This window comes from Camellia sinensis, chromosome 11, assembly GCF_055761805.1.
Source record: "Camellia sinensis isolate YWXY chromosome 11, ASM5576180v1, whole genome shotgun sequence".
Taxonomy (NCBI): Eukaryota; Viridiplantae; Streptophyta; class Magnoliopsida; order Ericales; family Theaceae; genus Camellia; species Camellia sinensis.
In genome coordinates this window covers 156765399-156792471 of record NC_138971.1, presented here as the reverse complement: position 1 = coordinate 156792471, position 27073 = coordinate 156765399, and the positions used below count along the sequence as shown (strand labels likewise).

At 40.8% G+C, this 27073-nt stretch overlaps 1 protein-coding gene across 1 annotated transcript; it reads right to left on the bottom strand.

Moving 5' to 3' along the window:
* Positions 1-24555: 24555 nt before the first annotated feature.
* On the bottom strand, positions 24556-26298 carry LOC145803313 (uncharacterized). The gene is made up of 3 exons (XM_082896591.1): positions 25916-26298; positions 25570-25791; positions 24556-24714 (listed from the first exon to the last, which is right to left on the bottom strand). The coding sequence occupies exons 1-3, from the start codon at positions 25931-25933 to the stop codon at positions 24589-24591; spliced, it is 366 nt and encodes a 121-aa protein (XP_082752717.1). The 5' UTR covers positions 25934-26298; the 3' UTR covers positions 24556-24588.
* Positions 26299-27073: the final 775 nt, after the last annotated feature.

The window sequence follows — 27073 nt, the reverse complement described above, 5'->3', positions numbered from 1 at the left end:
GAGTTTTTTGATTTTCGTGTTTTTTTTGTTTTTAGTGAATATTTTTAAAATTTTAAATATTTTTTTTTTAACTTTTTTAGATGCACCTTACTTAGATATGTCTAAAAAGTAAAAAGAAATTGTGAAAAAATATTTTAAAAAATTAAGAAATACATAAAAATACAAAAAATGTACTAAATTCTTGTATTTTTTTTATATTTTTGGTATTTGGTGAATTTTTAAAAGATTTTTTTTACAATTTTTTTTTACTTTTTAGGTGTATTTATGTTAGGTGTGTCTAAAAAGTAAAAAAACTCCATAAAATATTTAAAAAATTCAGTAAAAACAAAAAAACATGGAAAATAAGAGTGTAGAATTTTCTGAAAACTGTTTTTAAAAAATGGGAACCAGGCAAAGTGATTATTTTTTGCCTAGAGTTTCCAATATGTTGTAATTAGAATAGCATGATTAATTATTTTTTATTTAAATTCTATTATTAAATGTAACATAGCATGAGTTGATTGTGAATCTACATTAAAATACTATTGTATGGAATTAGAATATTTTATCATACTTTTAAACATGCCATAGTCAGTGGGAGATTGTTCGGTTGAGAGAAATCTTTGTAGATTTACTCCCGAAAACTAATATTTTGCGTATAAATTAAATTAAATTTCAGATAATTGTCACCTGTGGCGCAAGAAATGATTACGAGCATAGCGAATTTTCAATCTTGCGACTTGTGTAATATTGTCACTATTTAATTTAGATTTTTGTGGAAAAATTATATTATGCTAATTAAATTAATCCCAATACGAATTTCTCTCTAAATTGACTTAACTTATGAAAGTTAATTTGGTTGACCTAGACTTAATAGAGATGTTCAAATGTGAACAATGTAATCCTATTCTTTAGATGGGCAAAAGTCTTGGAGACTTTAGGTCAGACCTTAATTGAGCCAAAGTAAGGAACACACGATTCAAAGTCGCTGTGGTTTTGTTGCCTTGTTTGGCACAATAAAAACTGATGTGTGCGCTATAGTTAGCGGCATGCTACGTAGTTTTGATTGGCAAGTTTTGGAGTTGTGAAATTAGTAAGCCCTCAATAGATTTGTATATGATCTTGACTATTGAGCTGAGCGGATTGACTTTTTAAATTGACTTGTTATAATGCTGCATCATTGGATGAAGCAACATTCAAGTGTTACGTCATCCAAGAAGTGAGAGTTCAAATAAGTTAGTCATTAAGGCCTCGTTTGGGGACTAATTGGTTTAGCCAAAAAGTCAAAAAGTTATTAAAAAAGTCAAAAAACCAACATCCCATACCAAAAAGTCAAAGATTCTCTTTTTTCTCTACTTTTTGCGCATTTTTTTCGTAAAAAGTCAAAAAGTCATCCCAAACATACTAATTTTTTTTAGCTCATATTTTAGCCAAATAGCCAAAAAGTTACTAAATTAGTCTATTCTCAAACAAGGCCTAAGTGTAAGACGAGTAGCCAATATAAGCAGTGTTTTGCTCTCTACCCAACTAATGGAGTGGATGAAGCAAAATTTCATGCACTATAATAGGCCTCGTTTGGGAAGTGGCTATTTTAGTAGGCTATTTGGCTTTTTGGCTATTTTAGTAGGCTATTTTAGTTTTTGTGTTTGGGAAGTTGAGATGAATTTTATTTGAGTTGTTGTATTGAAAAATGTGTTGAAATGATGTTTGAAATTAGAATGACAAATTTGCCCCTAAAAATATATTTTTTTAAATTGTTGTCAAGGGATAAAACCGTAATTTACCATCTAAAAATCAAATTTTGTAGCTGATAGTGTAGGCACAGCCTACACTGCCGCTGTGCAGGCCTATTTTTTTTTTTTTGAAAAAGCTTGCAAAATGGCTTTTTGGCTAAAAAATTTTTTTAGGCTATAATAGCCGGCCAAATCACTTCCCAAACAGCCCCATAGTGTGCGTTGAAATATCACATGAAGTTAAAAGATTGACACTTGGAAGCTGCAAAATCTATTAACACTAAGTGAAAAGATTAGCGCTTAGTGGCTACAAAATCTATTAGCATTGCCAACTTGTCTAAGTCTGGACACTTACTATTTCCACACTTGAGTGTGAGACATGAGGAGGTGCTTCTTTGTATGATTCCTTATCCAGGCTAAAGCTTTTGAATGACGTTTACCATTAAGCACAAACGTTGCAGCATAGTAATGAAAAGGTCAAGGCCGACAAGGTTGTTATGACTCTAAGAATTTAACGTATCGCTCGTGAGAGTATTGTGTTGAATTAGATTCTTTAGCCTAATTCGCGCTTAAATTACTTCAGGAGCTGTCATAGATTGATAGCTTATTCTCTCTTTCTTGTGGATAGTAGAATTAATTGTAAGTAACTATGAAGCGAGAAACACAGATGGTAGGAGGAGTTTCTCATCTTTTAACTAGATGCAGTACAATGTATGGAGAATAAAATTGACTTGAAGGTTCAGGGGATTAGCACTTACAAGTTAAATTTGCGACTTAGGCGCACTTGATATCTCCATGACATCCTTTTATGATCTAGTGAACATGAATTAGTCGTGAGTCATTACCTAGTTAGGCCTAAACCTTTAAACTTGTCTTCGAGAACTCACACATTAGGATGATCGGAATTAGTTTATGACATTGGTCATGAATCGGTGGCATATTATACTTAATCACATTAATGAGAAGATGACATGGATGGTTTGAGTAGGCCCTCTCGGGCCCACTCGCTTACAACATCCTGCTCTTATATGAATGTGTAACTTTATTCGCAATGGTTGCGCACTAAGTAAGTAGGAAAGCTGCAAAAGGGCATTTGTATCGGTGCATTTAGTCCATATGATATTTGTGACTAGATATGTGTAAGGGTATGATAGCTAAGCCTCAATCTCAACACATTTATAGATTACGATACGCATCTGAGTCAAGACTATTTGATCTCCCATAAGTCAAAAGTTTTGAGATAATTTTTGACATTGCAAATATGAGGTCGAGATCAATTAGATAAGAGTTTTCGTACTTTTAGGTTTGACCAAGGTGGCGAGTATCTATTTGAGTTATTTTTTTAAAAAGCTCTATAAAGAGAAATTGATGCTTAGAAAATTGATTATTCTTAGTACTCAGCAACACAAGAGTGTAGTTGAGATAAGGAATTAAGTATTGTTAATGTTAGGTGGATGATGGCGCAAAATGTTAGGGACAGTGGGAGCGATGTGCCTACTAATGGATTAATCCATTAGAGAAGAATACTCTACATTTTTAGTTGTATGGTAGCAATTGTGAAATTTTTCCACGTCATCACTGGGTGATTGACAGGGAAACATTCGTGATTGCTCCGCAAGATGATAAAGAGCCTAAGATTATACCAAAGGCTCTAGTCCCTTGTGTTTAGAAAGTGGATCAATGTTGCGCAGTTTAAGACAAAGTCTTTGAGGATTAACCATTTCTATAATTTGGTTGACTTTCCATTATGACGTGAAACTGTTCTAAAGTTATGCGCAATTTTGATAGTCATTGTTGAGGCATAAGACTTGCTAGATACCAAAAAGTCACACCATTGAAGAAGGTGTAAACCATGAGAAGACTTCTTCCTGGGGAGTGAGGCTGTTTCGACTTAGGCTATGATTGACATAGTTCGGAACATTGATTTGTGGACGTTGTAACCCAACTTCTCATATGAGAATTGGATAAGCAGATCTGCAGGGATTTACCTTATGCTTTTATGGTGAAAAGTTGGGAGCGTAAAAAAGTTGCTAGTTCTAATAAATCTTTTACAGCCTAAAACAGTTATCCAAATAGTGGTTCTTAGATTTCGTCGATCCATGATAGGCCAACGATGATCGATGAAGACCACTGAGACATGATCAATGGTCCAAAAGAAGTTTTTCCTTACATAGTCGTTATGAGCCAGGAATTTATAAGGTTATTGCCACCTAGGGTGGACAGTCCTCTGTTTTAGATATGATGGACATGGGTGATATAATTTATATGCTCGGATGTACGATCTTTAGGGATTGTTTTGGGAGAATTCCCGGTTTGTCTTTGATGACTTACATAAGGAATATCCTAGAATGATTCTAGATGCAAAATTACAAACCTATTGACTTACCTATCGGTAAAAGTCAAAGCCTTAGCTATTGAGTGAATCCTCAAATTAGATTTGGGAGAAACAAATGACCTATATTTTTTGATTTTTTTTTTTTTTTGTTGTGGGAGCCTAAAGTACGCTATGTGGGCGTATTCGGCATGATAAGTGTTATCTTTGGTAAATGGTCTACTAAGTTGTTTAGACATTGACCTTGCTCATTAGATTGTGGATAGAATGCTTTACTAGTAGTATATTAATTTGCTCCTTGTAAGATTCAATGCGCTAGTTGGGTGCATCTTGAATGAACACAGATTGGTCACCAAAATATCTTTAGAGAGGTTATTGTGCAAGAGGTAATGATCTTGAATCACTTCATGTGAGGTGCACATGGTGGATTTCGTTGTATATACTTACTGCAAGAGGTGCTGATAAGGCTTATGTTTGGAATCTAGAATTGTGCAAGCTGTGGTCGTGTTTTTTTTAAAAATCAATAACTTATTTGTTGTGAGATGATGAGATGTTGACACTATTATGGTTTGTGTCATAATGATTAGCATATGATGATGTCAGCAGGCAAGATTGGCTCACTCACACGAGTAATCGCCCTTGGTGCTTGGGAGCGAGCAAGGATGAGACTAGTGGTTTATTTTTATTTGGAGCCAAGAGAGGCTTAAATTATCCACTATGTATGTCGCCTTGGTTACAACCAAGATGAGGTCGTATTAAGGACCAAACATGGATGTTAGTACCCACTTTCCATGTTATGCCTGTTATGACTAGCCAGATGCGAGATCTCATTTGGCGCCTAGAAGGCGAGCAAATAGAGAATTCAGGTTAGGCGCTAGAAAGCGACTAGACTAAGATCTGTATGATGTATCGAGTATGATGTCACTCTTTTGGAAGAGTTACTCCACCGTAACATATATTCATACTATATGTGCTTGGTGACCGAGTAATGAGGTGAGAGAATGGATCCCTGTTTCCTCACCGTGTGAGTCTTACGTGTCATTGTTGATATGACTTTCATTTATGTACCCTTTTGTGACCTTTGACTATGTTATAAAGTAAGGGGTTGATGTTCTGCTAGTTTGGTATGTTGCCTGCGGTCATGTATGATTTGGCTTTAAGGGACATCACTGGGAAAACAGTCAATCCTAAACTAAATGGCATGAGGGCAAAGGGAAGATCATCTAGTATTACACCACTGTTGTATATTCACTGTCGGTAACTCACATCGCTCTGTATGAGAGGCGGATTGAGTGTGAACATATTGCAAGAATTGAGAAGGTCAAACATGCTCTTTTGAGGGATTAGAGATGTTTTTTGGATCAGTGTAATTAGATGGATCTGGGGTATATGAGACACTATTTCTATTCTTTTTGGGTTGATGTCTCTATGCGAGCTCATTTTGAGTTTCTAGTATAAAGCTCCCACATGCAAGTGTTTCTCAATGGTCGCACGATGCATTGGCTAGTATGAGATTGTTCATTTTTTTTAGGGAGATTGTGATAAAGATGTGGCTGTGTCATGCCAACTCATGTGCGAGTGGGAGATGTTAGAAATTGGGCGTTCATGTGGCATGACCCGTGACCCTTTTGAACCTTATCCATGTAAGTTTTGAATTTGAATTCAAAACCTATTTGGATAACCCACTCTTGATATCTATATCTACCATATCAACTGATATGGATAGATTGATACATATGGTTATATATCTGTTTATATATTTATATAATATATTGATATCAAATGCGTTATGTGGTTTTTACCCATAACATTTTTATATACTCTCTCTCTCTCTCTCTTTGACTCTCTCCCATTAAAAATAACAATCGAGCTTTTTGCACTGTAACTTGTGTGGGTGATACTCATATTATGGTATCACTTCACTATTGGGTGTTCGTTGTTCGCATTTTTAAAGCACGTGATTTACCCACAAGATTCTTCGCTTCAGGTTCTATCACCTAAGGTATGACCAAATAATTTTTACCCGCTGCGTTATACTTGTTTTATAATATATTTGATTAATTATTAAAAAAAATATTAATTTATATTCCTCGGCATGGACCAACCATACAAGAGCAACCAATAATTTGTCAAATCACATTTTACCAACAAAAAAGAAAAATTGTCGAATCACAATGATTGGCCTTTCTACTTTCTGCTGAGTAAATATAATAAATAGGTCCTATTATTTTGTTTTTATACAAAAATAATTGTATATAAATTGTGTTTGTGTGATATTACCTTTGCCATTTTCTTCATGTTCCCATTAATTTATCTCAAGATAGAGGGTCTCGGAATGGCCTTGATCAACAAATTATATATTCTTGAAAAATATTTTACAAACAGAATATGTATATGGCAAATTCTGTTAAAATGATATGTCAATAGATTTATCCCATTCTCTCTCCTTTTTTTTTTTTGGTCCGAAAATTTTATTTTTATCACACAATCAGGTCATAGAAAGCTATTCGTTTATTACATGAGAGGTTTTAGACAAGTGGATGGCTAAAAGAGCTCATCATTTCTATTTTTCTTTGAAATAGAAAAATTCAATTATATATTTTTTGACATCACTTGTGAGATAGTTTATGTTTGTATCTAAGATTAAAGGTGTGTGATCTATATGTGAAGTAGTTATACAGATCATAACAGTTACTAATTTTGTAGTTAGATCCGTAAAGGATATTTGACTATTAATTAAAGACAATTGCATGAATGTAATTTTAAAAGAATAACAGATGATGTAACAAAGTGTTTATACGAAGTAAGCTGTACACTTTTGTGGGGACATATTTTTTGGATAGCAACACGTGGCCAAGGTGGCACCGAAGTGCCAGCCAAGGTGCCATATGTCCTTGACTTGCCGCCGAGGTAATCTCGGCTAGGCCGAGGTTATCTGCGGAGATGTCGGAATCTGAGATAAGCGGATAAGGTACAAGAGTCCTAGAGTAAGGGGGGACTTTAGCCTAGATAAGAATAAAGCTCTGAGGGAGTTTGAAGCTAGGCTTCTCCATGGATCATGTCAGAATTGGTTATAAAAGTAAGGCACCCTCGTGGGTCTAAGGTATGCTTTTGATATTCTGAATAGTGAATTAAGCACTTTTGCTATCTTAGAGAGATAACTAACTTGATCGTCGGAGTGCTCCCGGGTGGACGAACCACCATTGGAGTCTTTTTCTTTTTGTGACAGGTCATTTGGGCGCAATCTATTCTGTCAGTGTTCTCCAGCTGAGTACATGTTTGGCAGTGTGGTCAGAAAATAGCACACACAATTTGGCACCGTCTGTGGAAAAGAGAGGAGAATAGATGGCCAACGACGGACAGAAAGAAAGGGGTTGGGTACGACATCCCTATTGGGAGTGGTAAGCACATTGATCCTAACGTAGAGGAGGATAACTGTAACGAAGAAACTCGGGATCAGAATCTCGGAGAGAAAGACGTTGGCAAGGAAGGCGACCTAACAAAAAAGTCAGACCGAGGCAGGTATTATAACGAGGACGACCTCCAAGTATGGAAAGATAGATGTTTACGGAAAGACGACGAAATGAAGGGACTAGCGAACAAATTAGCAGACCTACAATCAGTCGTCAATTTCATGATGTAGAATAACATCATGCAGCCACCGTTTCCGTTACAAGACACGCCGATTCCAGTGGCCAAGAACAATGCCTAGAAAGGGGGGCAGAAAACAGTCCCTACAGTCCCCTAGCACACCAGGACCGAGGAACACTCTCACTGGCCTTCAAAGGAGGTCGGGCAAGGAGAGTCAAGAAGGGGAGATTCTCGGAGGACGCATTGTACCAAGGAAACTAACCCTAAAGGACATCGGCATGTTCAAGGGAAGGAACTTTGTTTTGATGCAACTAATGGAGAGATCCAAAAGAACTCATAATGACACTGGGAGTAGCGCACCGAAGAGGCTGAAATCCGTTGATAGCGGAGCTCCTGGACGGACTAAGGAGGATCTGAGGGATTACCTCCAAAGGAAGTGACAAGATACCAAGATAACCTCACCGGTCAAGCCGAAAACGCTGTTCTCGATAGAATTGGACAAGTTTGAAGCCTCAAAGAGGTTCCACATGCCAAGATTCCAGATATACGACGGGAAGTCTGACCCGAAATTTCACATCGGCTTGTACCTGAACTCAATGGCACTGTACACTAGGAATGAGTCATTGCTCTGCAAAGTGTTCCTCTCATCCTTTAGGGAAATTGCATCAGACTGGTTTCACAAGTTGCCGAAAGGAACTGTGAAAAGTTAGGAAGGCCTAGTCGAGATGTTCGTGGCTAGATTTGTGACAAACAAACTACAACCATTGAGGGTGGACGCCCTGATGGCTCTGAGAATTGGCGAGGATGAAAGCCTTAGGGCCTATGCCCAAAGGTATTATGAGGTGTTCAACTGAATACCAGGATGCAACCAAGAGGTGGGGTCGTGTCTTTTAAGAACAGCCTGAAAGATGATTGCCTGCTTCGAAAATCACTGGCAAAAACATTGCCAAAAAGTATGTAGGAACTTATAGCCAGGATAAAAAAGTATGCCAGGGCCGAAGAGACACGCCGGGGACAAAAGCGTCAAAACAAGAGAAGAAAAATAGCTCGCCGAAGCGAGGCCGAGGTAATGGTGGATACAATAAGCAAGAAACAGGACTAAGGGCTGTGCAGGCAATCATAACCGTATTTCGAATTCCGGTCTGCAAAGCCTTGGAAAGAATCCAGAATCAGCCCTATTATAGAGTACTAGAAAATTTTCCTGGTGAATTTATGAGAAGAAATATGGGGAAACATTGTGCTTACCACAATGAGGATGGGCATCTAACTCAAGGGTGCAGAGCCCTAAAGGCACATCTGGAAGACCTGGTAAGACAGGGTCATTTAAGAGACCTAATAGATGAGACCAGGACAAGGGAGGAGCAAGCGAGACTGCCTCAGGCACCAGCAACAGCACCCCCACCAGCACCACAACCACAGGCAGGCAGACCTCGAGGGATCAATGTGATTCACTCGAAGGTGAATGACAACGAGATACGAGGGGAAACTTAGAAGGTAAAACACCTCCAACATATATATCAGGTCTGATAGAAGAGACCTAGGGCAGACGAGTGCCAGGGACCAGTGGTGTCCTTTACTGAAGATGACCTAGAGATGGTGCAGTATCCACATAACGATGCCTTGGTGATGTCCCTCCAGATTGGAGAGTGCCAAGTAAAACGAATTCTGATCGACCAGGGTAGCTCTTGTGACATCATGCATGTCAGATGTTATAAGGAGCTTGCCCTGCACCAAGATGATCTGGAACAATCCAATGGTTTGGTTCAATGGAACGCCGACGCGGCCCCTAGGAGCAGTGAGTTTGGAGGTGCAGGCTAGCACCAAGAAAGTAAAAACTGAGTTTACAATAATTGACACTCCCTCCCCTTACAATGCTATCCTGGGAAGGCCATGGCTGCATGCAATGGGGCCTGTTCCCTTAACATTGCACCAGCTGTTGCGATTCCCAACAGAGCATGGAATTGAGGAGATCAGAAGGGATTAAGTGCAGGCAAAGAATTGTTTCATGGCAGCAATGAAATCCACCTACAACATACAAGAAGCAGAAGCAACAGAGATTGAAGATGAGGACATGGAAGTCCTTGAGGACGTTGGCAAGGAACCAGCCGAGAAAAGTGAGGAGGCCCTGAAGAAGATCTTAGTCCAGCAAGGGGATGAAGAGTGCTTCTTCCTCCTCTACTCAGGCTTGACCGAGGAAAATGAAAGGGAATTAGAAGCATTCTTGAGAGCAAACCTTGAGGTGTTTGCTTGGACACCGTACGAAATGCCTGGTGTACGAGCAAGAAATATTCTTCTCATATAATCCTGTTGACCAAGTCTGCGCTCCTCCAAACGTCGTCGCTTTACTACTTGAAAACACAAATGTGAGCTAGCCGGCGGGTGTGTGCCGGATACCTCCCTGATGCCTAAGTCAACAAAATAGACAAATAGACAAAAAGCTCTGTGTATTCAAGAATCAAAGTTGTGTTACCTCTCCATAGGTGATGTTATGAGCTTTTAGAGGTTTCGCGTGGCATAATCCTAATAGGACTCTTATTCCTCCATGCAGAGTCCTCCTATGAATCACACTCCTGAAGGATAATGCTTATCCTTCAACACCCCCCTCACTGCTTAAACCAAGTGAGATGGTTTTACCTCGGTTGGATGGCAATACGACCGAGCTAACCCAGCTCAGATCTTCCCTTCAGTGCCTGTACCCTGGTTATGCATACTCCAACCGGGCTATTAACTTAAGACCGAGCTAACCAAGCTTGGTGCTCCAATGCAAAACGCCAAGCTAGCTTGGCTCTCGTTCAGTTGTACCTCGGTAGCCTGTTAAAACCGGGCTAATCTACGGCCTGCTACGACCGTGCTAACCAAAGCGAGGTCCACCGTGTGAAGCCATCATACCTTGGCTTCAAACACTATGACCGACCTAACTCCACTTCGACCGTGGTAACTGTCATTCCACTTGGACCGCGCTACTTACTACAGTCCACTTGCCAAACCCTTTTCTACCGTGGCCCATCGAATGGCCCATTACTCAGCTCGGCCCAATTTACTTATAAATTACCCTCTCAATTGCCCCTTAATTTCATCTGCACCACATGATTAGGATTAACTGTTATCAGCCGAGCTAAAAAACTTTGCTCTTTCAACCGAGATAAAATGTTGTCGGGCTACCAATTGGTTCGGTCGAAAAACGTCTCTTCAGTCACGTTGTCATCTGAATCGCTTATTCTTCCAAAGACCCGTGTGAAGCCCCCACTGGCTGAATACAATTGTCATAGCCGTCCTCGTATCTCGCAACATTTGAAAAGTCCCGGCCAAACTCGTTCTTTTCACAAAAAACCCTACTCTTTGAACCATACGCACCACTATTCATCTTCTTCTCTCTTTCTAAGCATCCATTTTTCCAAACACAGTGCTTGCAAAATTTCTCCTTTCGATCTACGATCTTCATCCTCTCATCTTCAAACTGTAAATACCTCAGTCCCATTTTCGTTTTGTTTGTCAAGTTTCTGAAATATATAGCACAATACTCGTATGCTTTTCACAATACATATAGCATTTTTGTTTCCATTTTTCTGGGAAAAAACAGTGTAATAGAACTATTGCATTCATGAATAACCTGTAGAACGATGTGTTTGATCCTAAATAGAATTCCAACCGAGCTAGGATCCTGTTTGTACTTAAGGTGTGCACCTAACCGAACTAGATGACCAAACTAAAACTTCACGCCATACGTGTAATCTCCATAGGTCTAAGTACCCTCTGTTATACCTAACCGAGCTATAGAACCATACTAGGTTTGCGCAATACCGTTCTAGAAAGCCCTAACCACCGACCGAGCCACAACTTGGGGGAAAACCAGCTCCCTTAGTCAAAACCGAACTAAGAATGCTGCCCCAAATGCTCAACCGGGCTAAAGACCCTTGCTCAAACCGGGCTAAGAATGGACAGTATCCCACGTAGCCGAGCTAGGACTTCATTTATCTTGCCTTTGTTTCTTTTAGCACGGTCCAACGATCTGTGCTTAACACCTTTCTTTTTTACTTTGCAGACTCTGACTAGGTTGCCCAGGCCCTCCTTTGAACGTCTGACCGAGATATCCAACATTTTCTCAGCACCGTGCTAAAACTTAGGCTAATTTATACATAATTTAAACCCAAATGGGGAAGTATAGGTTCTTAATAAACACACCAGGTGCTATGGCCAAGTTCCGAAGGGACTACCATATCCCTGATGATGTCCATCTTACCTTAGCCGAACTAGATACTACTCCTTGGGGAAAACAGGGCTTTGTTCCCTTCACCCTTCTTTCTATTGTAGAAACCGGACTTAGATTCCCTGTACAGCCTCTTCTCTGTGAATTCTTTAGGCAAACCAACCTCTGCCCTACCCAGCTTTCCACAAATTCGTACTGCATAATAAATGGCATCGCCGAGCTAAACCGCCGAGCTGGCCTTAATCTCGATTTAGCCGAGCTCTTCCACCAATATTCTATAGGATCGGCTGAAGATGGCTGGGTTTAGTATTTAAGAATAAGGTGCCGACATGAAAAGATACTAAAGAATACCCCAGATAAAGATGTAAACGATGATGATTTTTTCTGGATTTTTGGGAATTTCGAAGACCAAGAAGCCCAGATCCCGGGCGACCAGATAAACTGGAATAAAGGAGTCGCGGGTATAATTACCTCGGCTTAGTTTTCTGCTTTCTTTTACCTCAGTTTTCTTATCTTGGATCGTGCTAACTGTTGTCTCTTTTACTTCATGCAGATTTGAACTTTCTCAAGTCCCAGTATAGCTACCCCAACTCGAATGCACTTCGCGCTGCTCTGCAATATCCCAACAGAAGCTGGACCGAGCTACTGAATTTTGAACCGACATACAAAAGCAGCAGCCGTAGGAAGACTAGGGTGACCAATTTCCTCCTTGAACCTTCACCAGAGCCAGACCCAACCTTGCCTCAAGTTAATTTGATCCCGTTGATAGCGGAGCAAGAGATGGCCAAGAAAAGAGCAGTAAGGGCCCTCCCAACCGAGACAAACCAGGCCGAGGTACCACCAGCCAGCCAAACTCAAGAGACCGTGGTAGCCCTGCCAACCCATCAGCCTTCATCATCTCGGGCAAGCAAGCGTACTCGGACTTCCACAACCGAGCCACGCCTTGTCGACGAGGATGAAACTGTGGTTCCTCAAACCACTCCACCAAGCCCTCTACCTGAGCGCTCTGACCGAGCTAGCTCTTCAAAGTGGGCACCAAAGATCACGTTTCAGAACTGTGCTATCAAGGATTCTAACACCGTGGTCGCAGAAAAGGACCATTTCTTGGCGTTCAACCTCGCCAAAAGCGTTTGCCTTCCAGCTGACATGGAGCACCACGACCATCTAACCGAGCTAAAGGCCATTTGCTCAGCCAGAAAATCTATGGTGCTGGTAAGTTACCCCCTTGCTTGTCTTTCTAATTTGAACAACTTTCCACTCGATTTATTTTAAAAGTTTCTTACCATCCTTTTGCAGGCCATGCAGAAAAACCACATCGCTTACAAGCGAGTCCTGGAACTGCGCAAAATCACAAGGCAAGCCATGACAGAAGCTAATGCCAAAACCACCGAGCTGGAAGAGTCAAAGAAGCAAATAGTCGAGCTACAAACCGAGATGGAACATCTGACCGGTCTTGTTAGTTCGACTGAGGCAAATAAGAAAAAGGTCGCGACTGTGGTAAAAGATAAGTACCTGTGCGAGTTGGCCAAGCTTGAGGGCAAGAAGAACGCTGAATTTGCCAAGCTGGATAAGAAAGTAGACGACGCAGAGGACTGGGGTTACAAGGAGGGGGAGGCCACTTATATCAAGCAATGCGAAGTTGCGAATGATCTCTTCTTCAAATGCAGATGGAAGGTGGCTGTGGCGCAGCTCGGTCATGGTCCAGAGACCGAGGTCTTCAACCCTCTCCCATATTTCATACCGAGCTGTATGGCGGAGTACGCTACTGCCATTCAGTAGAAATTTCTGCAAGAGGGAGAGGACGAAGATTCTGCTCCAGAAGACAACACCCAGCCCGACTGCCAGTCTATCTCCCCAACTCCAGTGGTCTCTATCCCTCCTTTGCCCATTGTGTTTGATGCGGTGCCTTCATTCGAGCTCAACCAAGGGGGGCTAGGCACAACCGAGCTACCTCTGGGTGAAGACCTGGTTGTTCTGAATGCCGATTTAGATGACCTCTTTGCTTGATTATGTACTTTTCTTTTCTTTAGGTGCTAACTTTAGAAGTTTTTGTAACCGGGCTATGGCCCCATCTCTTGTACTTTAACTTTGCATTATTAATGAAATCATCTTTTGTTTTCCTCAACTGTCTGTTCGATTTACTTCTATGCTTGTATTTATTTTTCCAATATAATCTGAATGAAGTAAATTCTCTGGCCGAGATATTTATTCCGGTCTTAACTTTGCAATCTAACTGGTCATACCTGCCAACCTCTTCAGCCTAGATCCTTATCTCGGCTGAAGAACAATAAGTGTTTGGTTTTTCCAGCCAACCTCTTCAGCCTAGATCCTTATCTCGGCTGAGGAACAATAAGTGTCGATTTTTCCAGCCAACCTCTTCAGTCTAGATCCTTATCTCGGCTGGAGAACAATAAGTGTTGGTTTTTCCAGCCAACCTCTTCAGCCTAGATCCTTATCTCGGCTGAAGAACAATAAGTGTTGGTTTTTCTAGCCAACCTCTTCAACCTAGATTATAATCTTAGCTGAAGAGAGCTCAAAGTTGGTTTTTCCTGCCAACCCTGAGTGAAGTGTTTGGTTATTCCTGCCAAACGTCCTGTAACCTGGATCCTTTATCCTGGGCTTAGAAGGGGTGTTGGTTATTCCAGCCAACCTCTAAGTTGGTTATTCCTGCCAACCTAGGGTAAAGTGTTTGGTTATTCCTGCCAAATGTCCTGCAGCCTGGATCCTTATCCTGGGCTTAGGAGGGGTGTTGGTTATTCCAGCCAACCTCTAAGTTGGTTATTCCTGCCAACCTAGAGTAAAGTGTTTGGTTATCCTGCCAAATGTCCTGCAGCCTGGATCCTTATTCTGGGCTTAGAAGGAGTGTTGGTTATTCTAGACAACCTCTAAGTTGGTTATTCCTGCCAACCTAGAGTAAAGTGTTTGGTTATTCCTGCCAAACGTCCTGCAGCCTGGATCCTTATCCTGGGCTTAGGAGGGGTGTTGGTTATTCCAGTCAACCTCTAAGTTGGTTATTCCTGCCAACCTAGAGTAAAGTGTTTGGTTATTCTTGCCAAACGTCCTACAGCCTGGATCCTTATCCTGGGCTTAGGAGGGGTTAAAGTTGGTTATTCCAGTCAACTATGCTTTCAATGCCCCTAGTTCACTAAAACAATCTTTTACAGAAGGAAACAACTATGCTGAAAAGAAACTACTTGTTTTATTAAGAAAGGAAAACTACAACTGAGTTTAAAGAAAATCTAAAAATAAAATAGTTTGAGATTGGCAGTGTTCCATGGCCTGGGAATGGTTTTGTTGTCTTCATCTTTCAAGTGGTATGCCCCTTTTCCTACTAATCCAATCACCTTGTAAGGTCCTTCCTAATTAGGCCCTAACTTGCCATCTCCGGGTACCAAAGTGTTTCCCATCACTTTACGCAGCACCCAATCTCCAATCTTGAATTGCCTTGGATGTACTGTCTTGTTATACTTTCTGGACAACTCTTGTTGGTACGAGGCAATGTGAACCAGTGCTCTTTCTTTTCTTTTGTCTGCAAGGTCGAGTTCTAAGGCTATGGCTTCCCCATTTAAGTCTGGATTATTGCCTCCATGCCATAGGCTAAAGAGAATGGCGTTTCTCCGGTTGATTGCCGAGGTGTGGTACGGTAAGCCTATAAAACATGAGGAAGTTCCTCAGCCCACTTGCCTTTTGCTTTCTCTAATCTTTTCTTCAATCCATCCAAGACGACCTTGTTTGTTTCTTTCGCCTAGCCATTTGCTTGGGGGTATGCCGATGTAGAGTTGTAAAATTCTATCTTGTACTCTTCACAAAAGCCTCTAAAAATTTTACCGTCGAACTGAGTGTCGTTGTCCGATATTAGCGCCTTGGGTATGCCGAACCGAGTGATGATATTCTGCCAGACGAACTTCTTCACATCTTTCTCCTTTATTGATGCTAGTGCTTCTGCCTCTACCCACTTTGTGAAATAGTCTGTTGCTGCAAGAAAGAACTTTCTGTTGCCGGGAGCCGTTGGGAGTGGCCCTACTATGTCCAAGCCCCACATTGCGAAGGGCCATGGGCTAGTTCATGGTAGAAGCTCTCTGGCCGGTTGATGTATTTGGTGTGCGAACTTCTGACATTTCTCACACTTCTTGACATACTTCTATGAATCTGCTTGCATGTAAGGCCACCAATATCCTTGCGAGATTGCCCTATAAGCCAATGATCTTCCCCCTTGGTGGCTTTCGCATACGCCTTCGTGTATTTCGAACAAAAATGCTTCAACTTTGTTAGGATGAACACACTTTAGGTAAGGTCCTGCGAAGGATTTCTTGTACAAGGCCATTGACGGGAAGAGCCAAAATCGTTGCAACTTTGCTCGAATCTTGTTGGCTTTTTTCTTTTCTTCGGGTAAGACACCGTCTTTTAAGAACATTATAATGGGATCCACCCAAGAAGGACCTAGTTCGGCATAACATACTTCGGGTTCTTCGGGTTCTTCAATGCTTGGTCTTGGTAGGAAGTCGATTAGTAACGGATGTGGGATGGATGTATCTGCCATCGAAGCAAAACCTGCTAGTTTGTCTGCTCTGCTGTTTTCTTCTCTGCCAATCTGCTCTATCCGCACTACTTCGAACTTCATGATCTCTTTTCTGACTAACTCTTGGTACTTAGCCATCCTTTCATCCTTTGCTTCGTAGTTGCCTGAAATTTGGTTTACCACCAGTTGTGAGTCACTGTGAACCATTAACTCGGTAGCCTTCATGTAGAGTGCTGATTTTAGTCCTGCCAGAAGCGCTTCATACTCCACTTCGTTGTTTGATGCTGGGAAGCCAAGGTTGACTGCCTGTTCCACTACTAGGCCATCTGGAGAGATGAGGACTATGCCGAGTCCTACACCGCGCCTATTGGACTCTCTATCCGCGAAGAGCTTCTACATCTCTCCAATGAACAGCTTCCAGCAAATAGAGGGATCGGATGATGCCTTGGGGTCACGAGTGGTGCTGGTATTTTCTTCTAAGTCCACGCTTACTGTTTGCCCCTCACTATCTGATTGTGCCAAGTTTTTGTTTGCTGATGAGTCTTCGTCTGGTGTAGCATCGTTCACCTTTTCCAGCTCGTCATTACTCTGATCTGTTTTGGGGTGTGGCTGGGCATCCCGATTCAGGGGTTGCGCGCTTCCTGCAGCGCTTTCCATCTCTATTTCGGTGGCACCAGTCAAGTCAACTGAGCAGATGTGATGGCTTCCTGGGGTGAATTCTGCCACAAAGTCTGCCAATGCTTGAGCTTTTATTATGGCTCTAGATTGAAACTTGATATCGTACTGTCCCAGTTCCACTGCCCACTTCAAGATTTGCCCAGAAAAGTTCGCCCTCTCAAACAAAGCTTTTAATGGAAAGGATGTGAGGACGATTATGGTGTGGGCGTGAAAGTAATGCGACAACTTCCTTGATGCCATCATCAAGGCTAAGGCCAGTTTTTCTAATGGTAAGTACCTGGTTTCTGCGCCCAGCAATGTTTTTCTGACATAAAAGATGGGCAGGTGTTGGATTCCTTCTGCTCTGACCAATACCGCACTAACTGTGTGCTGTGAAACTGTCAAGTACAAAAAGAGCTCTTCTCCAAGTATAGGGGTTACTAGAAACGGTGAGAGAAGACATATATTCTTTCAAACTTTCTAGGGCGCGGTCGCATTCTTCATCCCACTCAAACTTGGCTTTTAATGCTTGAAAAAATGGTCGACATCTGTTTGACGACCGACTTATGAACCGGTTGAGTGCGGCAGTCATACCGGTGAGATGTTGTACTTCTTTTGCTGTGTTGAGCCTCTCTAGATCCTGGATTGCTTTGATCTGAGAGGGGTCTGCCTCTATACCACGGTTGGTCACCAGGAAGCCTAGGAACTTGCCTGATCCTATGCCGAACGCACACTTAGAAGCATTAAGGCGCAACTTGTTCTTCTTCAGGATCTGGAACATTTCACCTAGGTCCCTGAGATGGTCCTTTTCATCTTTGCCCTTGACCACCATGTCATCTATGTAAGCCTCCATTGTTCTGCCTAACAATGGCTCAAACATCTTGGTGACCATCCGTTGGAATGTTGCCCTTGCGTTCTTTAAGCCACAGGGCATGACCTTTTAGCAATACAAACCTCTTGGCGTTGCAAAAGATGTGACCTCCTGGTCTGGTTCATACATAGCGATCTGATAATAACCTTTGTATGCATCAAGAAAGCTAAGTCGGTTGTGCCCTACCGTTAGGTCTACTAGTTGGTCTATCCTGGGTAAGGGAAAGCTATCTTTTGGGCATGCCTTATTGACTGTTTTGTAGTCTACACAGACACGCCATGCCATTTCCCATTCTTCTTTGGCACCACTACTGTGTTGGATATCCACTTGGGGTAATGCACTTCTCTGATAGCTTCCGCCTCTAGAAGGTTTTCCACTTCTTCCGCTACTATATTGGCGTAGTGGAGTTCTGATCTGCAAGTGCGCTGTATAATTGGTCTAGCATTTGGGTGGACGTTTAATTGGTGACAGATGAAGTTTGGGTCAATGCCAGGCATGTCATACGGCGTCCAGGTGAACACTTCAATGTTAGAGGTTATAAATTCCACCACCTCTATTCTCTCAGTGCTGGACAAAGACGAGTCGAACAGAAAGAACTTTTCTGGGTCTTTTTCATCTATCCTTACTTGTACCAAGTCTTCCACTGCCTTCTGTTCAGCGGCCTTGCCAACATCCGCAAACAGTTCATTGCTCTCAGGTTCTTCCACCATCTGTACATACCCTTTGGCAGCGCAGCTGCCATTTACTGTGATGAAGCATTGTTTGGACATGATCTGGTCTCCAAAGACCTCTTCAATTACTCCAGTTTCGTTGTAGAACCGCATTACTTGGTGGTAAGTTGACGCTACCAATCGCATGACATGCAGCCATGTCCTTCCCAAGATTATGTTGTAAGTGGAAGGGACTTTCAATACCCAGAATTCCATTTGTTTCGTCATGCTTCCTGCTCTGACTGGGAGGATAATCTTGCCAACTGGCCACTCTGGCATTGAGTTGAATCCGATTAGGGGAGATACGGCAGGTGCCAAGTCTTTGTCCTCCAGTTTCAGTTGTTTGAAGGTTTCGTAATACATTATCTCATATGAGCTCCCTTGGTCAATCAAAATTCACTTGACGTCGTAATCCTTGACGCGGAGAGTGACGACCAGTGCATCATTGTGAGGGCAATATATCCTTGCCAAGTCTCTGTCTGAAAAAGACATGACGTTCGTGGCTTCTGTTCTCCTCTTTTTAATGGTAGGCCGTGTGCACTTAATACCTCCCTTAAGTGCTCAGCCTTCTTGATTATTCCCCTGAGCTCGCATACTCGCTCAGGTTCGAACACCCCATGTATTACGTTTATCACGCCTTGAGGTAAGGCGTCGATCAGTGTTCCGTCTGGGTGATCGTGGTTTTGGGGGGCTGGCTGTGTCCCTTCTTCTATGTACTGGTCCAGGTGCCCAGCTGCCACTAACTCCTCCAGGTGCTGTCTCAACGGTGTGCAATTTTCAATGCGGTGCCCTTTTTTCCTTATGGAAGGTGCATCGAGATCTTTCGTCATAGTTCTTTTGCACTTCCCCCAGTTTAGCTGGCCATCGGACGAAAAGTTCATCACGTATTTCACTAAGAATTCGATAGATCGGTTTCTTGAACACCGTGGTGATGGCAGTGCGGATTCTTAACCACCTTTTATCTTGGTCCTCTCCGTTGTCCCGCCTGCCTCGCCCGTTCCTGTTTGGACGTTCTACCGCGTTAACTTTTGCCGTAGTCTTTTTATCTGGTACTGCAGATGCACCAAATTTGGTTTTAGCGCGGGCACCATCCTCTTCCACCTGAATATGTTGGTGTACTCTCTCCATCAAGGCCTCCATTGTAAGGGGTGACGTTATGGTGATTGAGTCCCTCAACCTGTTTCCGACAGGAAGACCTCTTTTGTACTGCGCGATGGTGAGATTTGTAGGGCAATCTCCTATCTGGTTGAAGGTCTCCCAATAACGACTGTTGTAGGATCTCAACATCTCCTTGTCGCCCATGTCAATGGAGAGTAGCTGATCGATCTCTACTGGCGTCTTGGTGTTCGTTCTGAACCTTGTCACGAACGCCTCCGCTAATTGCGCCCAGGAGGCTATGCTGCCTTCTGGTAGCCTTTCGAACCAGGTTAAACCTAGGTCGCCAAGGCTGGTTGGGAATAGGATGCACATCAAAGCCTCGTTCCGCTGGTGTACTACCATGACCTGGTGAAAGTGGCTTAGGTGCATGTACATGTAGGGGTCTGTCTTCTCCTCGTAAGTTGTAAATTTAGGCTGGATGAAGCCTGAAGGTAATGGTGCGTTCTCAATCGCCGAAACAAACGACGAGCTATGTAGCCTTGCCAATGCTTTATTTGTTGGTTCGTAGGCAAGGTGCGGTATTGGCATTCCTATCTCGACGCTTACATGCGTCCGAGGAGCCAACCGCTGAAGGGCTGAAACTCTGCGCGGGTCGCATGCCTTGGCATCCTCCTTCCACCGTGCCCTTTCATCAAGCACAGTTCGCAAATCAGACGATCTGGGTAACTCCGTCTGCATGGATGACGTCTGGTGCGTGTGTGAGGGCCGATAGGTGCTTCCTTCAGTATATGACCTCTCAGTTCTCGTTCTTTCAGACCTGGAGTAACAAGTCCTTGCAGTCCTTGATTAAGTGTCGCCTGTCCTGAGGCTCCTACTCACTGCTTGTGACGGTGTGGTATGCCTACCACGATCTTCTGAGTGGCAAGGAGGTGTATTGCTTTTGCGCCCCTCTCCTGTCGCCACCCCCTCCCCTTTTATCTAGCGCGTCATCAATTCCATGTTCGCCGCCATCTTTCTGATTAACTTGTCCTGCTCCTTTACCCGATCCTCCAAAACTTGAGGGTCGATCCTCCACCTCTGCCTATCAAGACTTGGGGAGCGACGGGGGCTGTTACCCCGCCTCCCCCTTGCATCCCTCCGGGGGTTTTGTCGGTGGGGCTTTAAATCTGCCATGGGAGGGATGAAAAGCAAACCTTCATGCCTCCCACCTCCCTCTGGGGTTTATCCGTCAATGGCGGACTGCGATAAATCTTCATTGTGCGTCATTGCGTCTAATCTAGCGACGAAAACTTTGATCAAGAGGTTTTGTTTTTTCTATGATTCCCACAAACGGCGCCAATTGTATGAGTAATAAATATTCTTCTCGTATAATCCTGTTGACCAAGTCTGCGCTCTTCCAAACATCGTCGCTTTACTCCCTGAAAACACAAACGTGAGCTAGCCGGTGGGTGTGTGCCGGATACCTCTCCGATACTTAAGTCAGCAAAATAGACAAATCGACAAAAAGCTCTGTGTATTCGAGAATCAAAGTTGTGTTACCTCTCCATAGGTGATGTTTTGAGCTTTTATAGGTTCCACGTGGCATAATCCTAATAAGTCTCTTATTCCTCCATGCAGAGTCCTCCTAGGAATCACACTCTTGAAGAATAATGCTTATCCTTCAACACCCCCCTCACTGCTTAAACCAAGTGAGATGGTTTTACCCCGGTTGGATGGCAGTATGACCGAGCTAACCCAGCTCAGATCTTCCCTTCAGTGCCTGTACCCTGGTTATGGATACTCCAATCGGGCTATTAACTTAGACCGAGCTAACCAAGCTTGGTGCTCCAATGCAAAATGCCAAGCTAGCTTGGCTCTCGTTCAGTTATACCTCAGTAGCTTGTTGAAATCGGGCTAATCTACGGCCTGCTACAACCGTGCTAACCAAAGCGAGGTCCACCGTGTGAAGCCATCATACCTTGGCTTCAAACACTATGACCGAGCTAACTCCATTCCGACCGTGGTAACTGTCATTCCACTTGGACTGCGCTACTTACTACAGTCCATTTGCCAAGCCCTTTTCTACCGTGGCCCATCGAACGACCCATTACTCAGCTCGGCCCAATTTACTTATAAATTACCCTCTCACCTGGCATTGACTCCGAGGTCACCTGCCATAAACTGAATGTGGACAGGTCGACTAAACCTGTCATCCAGCGAGCAAGAAGGCCGACGTTGATGCATGTTAAGGCAGTAGAAGAGGAAGTGGATAAACTTCTGGAGGCCAAAGCCATTCGAGAGGTAAATTACCCGACATGGTTATCAAACACGGTGGTTGTGAAGAAAAAGAATGGAAAGTGGAGGGTCTGCGTGGACTTCCCCAGCCTGAACAAGGCTTGTCCCAAAAACAGTTTCCCTCTACCCAAGATTGACCAATTGGTGGATGTCACTTCAGGGCATGGAAGGATAAGCTTCTTGGACGCTTACAGAGGGTATCATCAGATAGTCATGTACCCCCCAGATGAGGAGAAGACCGCGTTTAACACCCTAAAAGGGTTGTATTGCTACAGAGTGATGCCTTTTGAGTTGAAAAATGCAAGAGCAACTTACCAAAGATTGGTGACTAACACTACAACAAATTTGGGATTTAAAGACGAAACAAATTTGTCCCAAAATGTATATATTTCGTCACCCAAACTAATTATGACGAACATTTTTCATCACCCGTTTTGTCTCCAAAGGGTCATCGCTAAAGGGTCTTAGAGACGAAAAAAAAAAATTGTCATTGAAAATGATAAATTTGTGACGAATTTCTTTGTCTCCAATACACTTTGTTGGGAACATACTTGTAAGTAATTAGCGACAAAATATTTTGTCATTAAAGAAGAAATTAGAGACAAAAGTATTTCGTCATAAATATAAGAAATAGAGACGAAATAATCTTGTCACGTTTAATATAAATGAAGACGAAAATTTTTTGTCAAAGAAGCTACCAATAGAGACAAAAACAAATTCATCATTAAAAATGATAAATTTGTGACGAATTTTTTTGTCTCCAATACACTCTGTTGGGAACATACTTGCAAGTAATTAGCGACAAAATATTTTGTCATTAAAGAAGAAATTAGAGACAAAAGTATTTTGTCATAAATATAAGAAATAGAGACGAAATAATTTTGTCACGTTTAATATAAACGAAGACGAAATTTTTTTGTCAAAGAAGCTACCAATAGAGATAAAAACAAATTCATCATTAAAAATGATGAAATAATGTCAAAAAAAATTCGTCACACATTGAGGGTAATAGTGACAAAATGTGACAATATTTTTTGTCATGACAAATTCATTTAGCGACGAAATAAAGAATTTATGACAAAATTAATCATCCACCTAAGCCAAATAAGAGACAAAAAAGCCTTCTTTAGGAATGGAAAATTTTGTCAATAATTTCATAATATTTTTTTCCACATTATATACCTATTTTATCAAAATCTAAATTTTAGTTCAACAAATATGACCCTGTTCATGTTGAAACCTGTTGAATATAACAATTCCATCACAACTTAACCTAACCTGTTATCAACACATTTACGAATTAACAAAATGAAAATATCCATTCATCATTACAAATAATTTCATCCTGATATAATAAAATAGTGAAATATCCACAAAATATCCCAAAAGTTATAACTTGTTCAATTCCACCAAAAATCCAACAATAACTAGTGTAACTCCAAAAAGTATGTGTATCCTTATCAAACAAAAATGAGCATTCAAACAAATTACATCATTGTTGCACATCAAAAATGCCACCCCAATCCAATCTGCAAAAAAATAAATTAAAAGTTTTAGTAATTAATCAATTATACAAAAGATTAAAAACATTAGTAACTCATCAATTTACAATTAGATCAATTATACAATTTATCCCTGTAACAGACTTTTTTTTTAGATTATGAGAACAAAAAATTAATTTTAAGGCTAATTCACAAATGGTGCATCCCATTAATGTGCCGTAAGTTCATACAACTTATATTGGTCCCTCCTAAGGTGTTTCTATTGGTTCTTGTACAAATCTATAATTGTGTGATAATTTAGCATTTCGACAGCCTTTTTTCAAGCTTTAAGTATAGAGAAAAAAATATATTTTTTAGACTAATTCACAATTTATACATCATGTGCACCTGTACAAATTGGATGTCATATGCATGTTTCCATTACTTCCTAATTCTTCAAACATGTATTCTTTTATAAAATTTGTTATATTAAAGTTAATATACTTTACCAAGAAGTATGTCCACTTGTGAATGAGTCCCCTCCACTTCCAAAGTGTCCAGTGAATCCTTTGGTCCTCAAAAAGTTGACAACATCAGCCATTATCTCCCCTTGCTTCTTCTTACCCTCTTCAAGATCTTCTATTTTATTGTTCTGCATTTGTATTTGTTCCTTTTGTGTCTCTATTTGCATCTCAAGGCGCTTCACATAATCATTTGTTTCAGCATATATAGTAGCGGGTCTCCTAATAGAGGATGAAGGTCTCACGCCAAGTCCTTTCACATAGCCAGACCTTGGCTTTAGGACTTTGATTGATAGCTCTTCTGCAGTCAAAGGGGTTGATCCTGGCTGTGAGAGGTGATCAGCCTGTGTCTGTATCATATTTTCTTATCAAATATAAAAAAAATTAAATAATTATTAGAAAATTAAATAAGATTATAACAAATAGTATTCTAAAATTTTGTTAATAAAAATTGCAATATATACTCACATAATTACACTGAGCTTGAGATGAGATCCACTCATGTGTTTTCTCATTATAATGAGTTTTCTTGTACAACTCTGCCAGATCAGGTAGCATCTTCTTTTCTCGTGCTTAATTCGATAGACCAAATATTCAATAAATAAAGCTAAGAATCTAATATAATTCTGAAAGTGCAAGGATACGTACCAGTTTTTCTACTCTAACAGGGATTGACCTAGAACCACACCTATGTTTTGTATACATCCTTTCTCTGTTCGCGATGTTGGCCTTTGATTGTTCCTATAAGGAAGAATGACCAATATAACAATGAAATGTATCATTAGTAAGACAAATATGTTGGCTTTTGATTGTTCCTGTAAGGAATAATGAACCAATATAACAATGAAATGTATCACTAGTAAAACAAATTTAATGGTTGATAATAAAGAAATTGCATTGTTCCTCTCTATCATTTTCCTATATATCATTTCAACTTAAAAGATATTTCAAATTATTCACTAGTTTCATTCAATTCTGTGAAAAATAGATTAGAGAACTTGTTGAGATTTCATCATAAGATGGTTTTTCTGGATGAAAAAAGAAAAACGAGTAATTTACACCGTTCACAAATAGGGGGCATATAAGCATGGGCAAGATAGATTGTGAAAAAATCCATTTACATTTCACAAGATATGGAACAATTACTGATACCAAACTCATAACCCTTTCTTTCTTCCGCAACTCTATCAAATCTAAAGTTCTGTCTCAATACCCTATATTAGTTACTTAGCTAGTTGCTTACCATTATCATGAAACTTCAGACCAAACCCAAGAACAAACAGAAAATTAATACAATCATAGAAACTGAAATCTTAGTTCTTTGTTCTATGATGTGAAAGATGCACTTTAAGGAACCATAAATTAATCTCCTATTATGCGAGCCTTCCAATCCATGTTTAATAGTTTCCCTTTCTCATTTTTCCACTTATTTGGTTTTTATTATGTTCCACTTACATGCCTAGAAGATAAAGGGAAAAGAATACATATGGAATTTCACAGCAAATTGATTGTGTTCTTTCTAGTTGTTTTAGAATCTCTCCCTATTCTAATCAAATTCTTTCTTCGCTAATATAATAAAAAAGATGAAAATGTTACCAGAAATTCTTTAGTGTTCCACTTTTTATCAATAAGATCTATCCACTTGGTAGGATCGACATTCTTTCGTAGGTGGCTTCTTACATACTCCTCCCCTTTAGCCTCTTTCAGCTCCATGAATTGTTTGTGCAGCCTATAGGTATGGTTACTCAATCTCCGACCAAATTTTGTGTTCATTGCCTTCTCTATATCAACAGGGTCTCCTTGTAAATCAAATTGATCCTGCAAAAAATAGATAAGTCATAGATAATTCTTATAAAAAATAAAATAATTACAATAAATAATTAAGATTTCTAACCTATTATAAAAATGAGTAAAATCTCCTATAAGTAGACAACGAACTTACATTCAAGCGTTGAAACATCGCCTCCTTAACGGAGGTATCAACATACTTCCACCTACGAACACTTGGATTTGGTAAACGAGTTCGCACTTCTACACCAATCTTTGAGGCTAGTTTTGAGGCATAGTCCCCTACCGGTGCACGAAATTCTGGAGGGATAGGCACGCTAAGCTTTCCATCTTTATCAACAAGGCCTTGAACCTCTTTGCCTCGAGTCGGGCCACGAGCACGCTTAGCAACTGATATTGTGAAGCCATAATATTGAAATAGTATGTGAACAAATTTAATTAAGATCTCAAATCAATGTAAATAAAGAGTGTGTCTTATCAATAGTATTACCAGCAGTCACCTCAAGTTGAGGCTCCACATTAAGAGGTGGTGGCGGATTGCTAGTCACCTCAGGACGTGAAGAGGTATCCCCCTCTTCTAATGCGTGGGTCAATGCCTCATGATGAGATTGTGAACGAGCTCTCGATGGTATCTCTAACAGCTGAATAACATAATAAAATATGAATATATGTACAAAGATATACATGTCTATGTGTGTATGAATTGAAAGTAACAAGAAAGAATATATTTCACAATGCATAAATGTATAGTACCTCATGCTCAAACAAATCATAGGTTTCAGTGTCACTGCCATCTTCAGCCTCTGACGGTCGATAATCATCTTCATTTTCCTCAATTGGTATTTGTTTTTCCTTCCTCAATTTCTTATGTTGAACCGTAGCCTTCAAACAAGTTGTTATATTCTTCACTCCTAGAGCGTTCATTCTCTCACGGTTTTTATTAATATTCTTCATTCTTTGTTTCTCATAGTTCGTTACCTTCTTAGTTGCGGTACTTGGTTTGGTCAATTGCTTTTTTGTAGCGTCCATTTTGCCCAACTATAAAGCATAATTGAACATTTTTTTGGTGGATACGTATAATTGAACATTAGATGTAAAGAAAAGATAATTATATATTTCTATACATAAAGCATAAAGCAACAACAATCTCAACAAGTGGATATGTCATATAGGCTCTAAATCATTGAAATATGGCTAGAGTGATATGGATGATTTTTGTTTTTACCATTTACTTATCATAGAACAAATTAATTACAAAGCCATCAGACACACAATATGACCAATCAATGATAAACCTACATAACAGTGGATG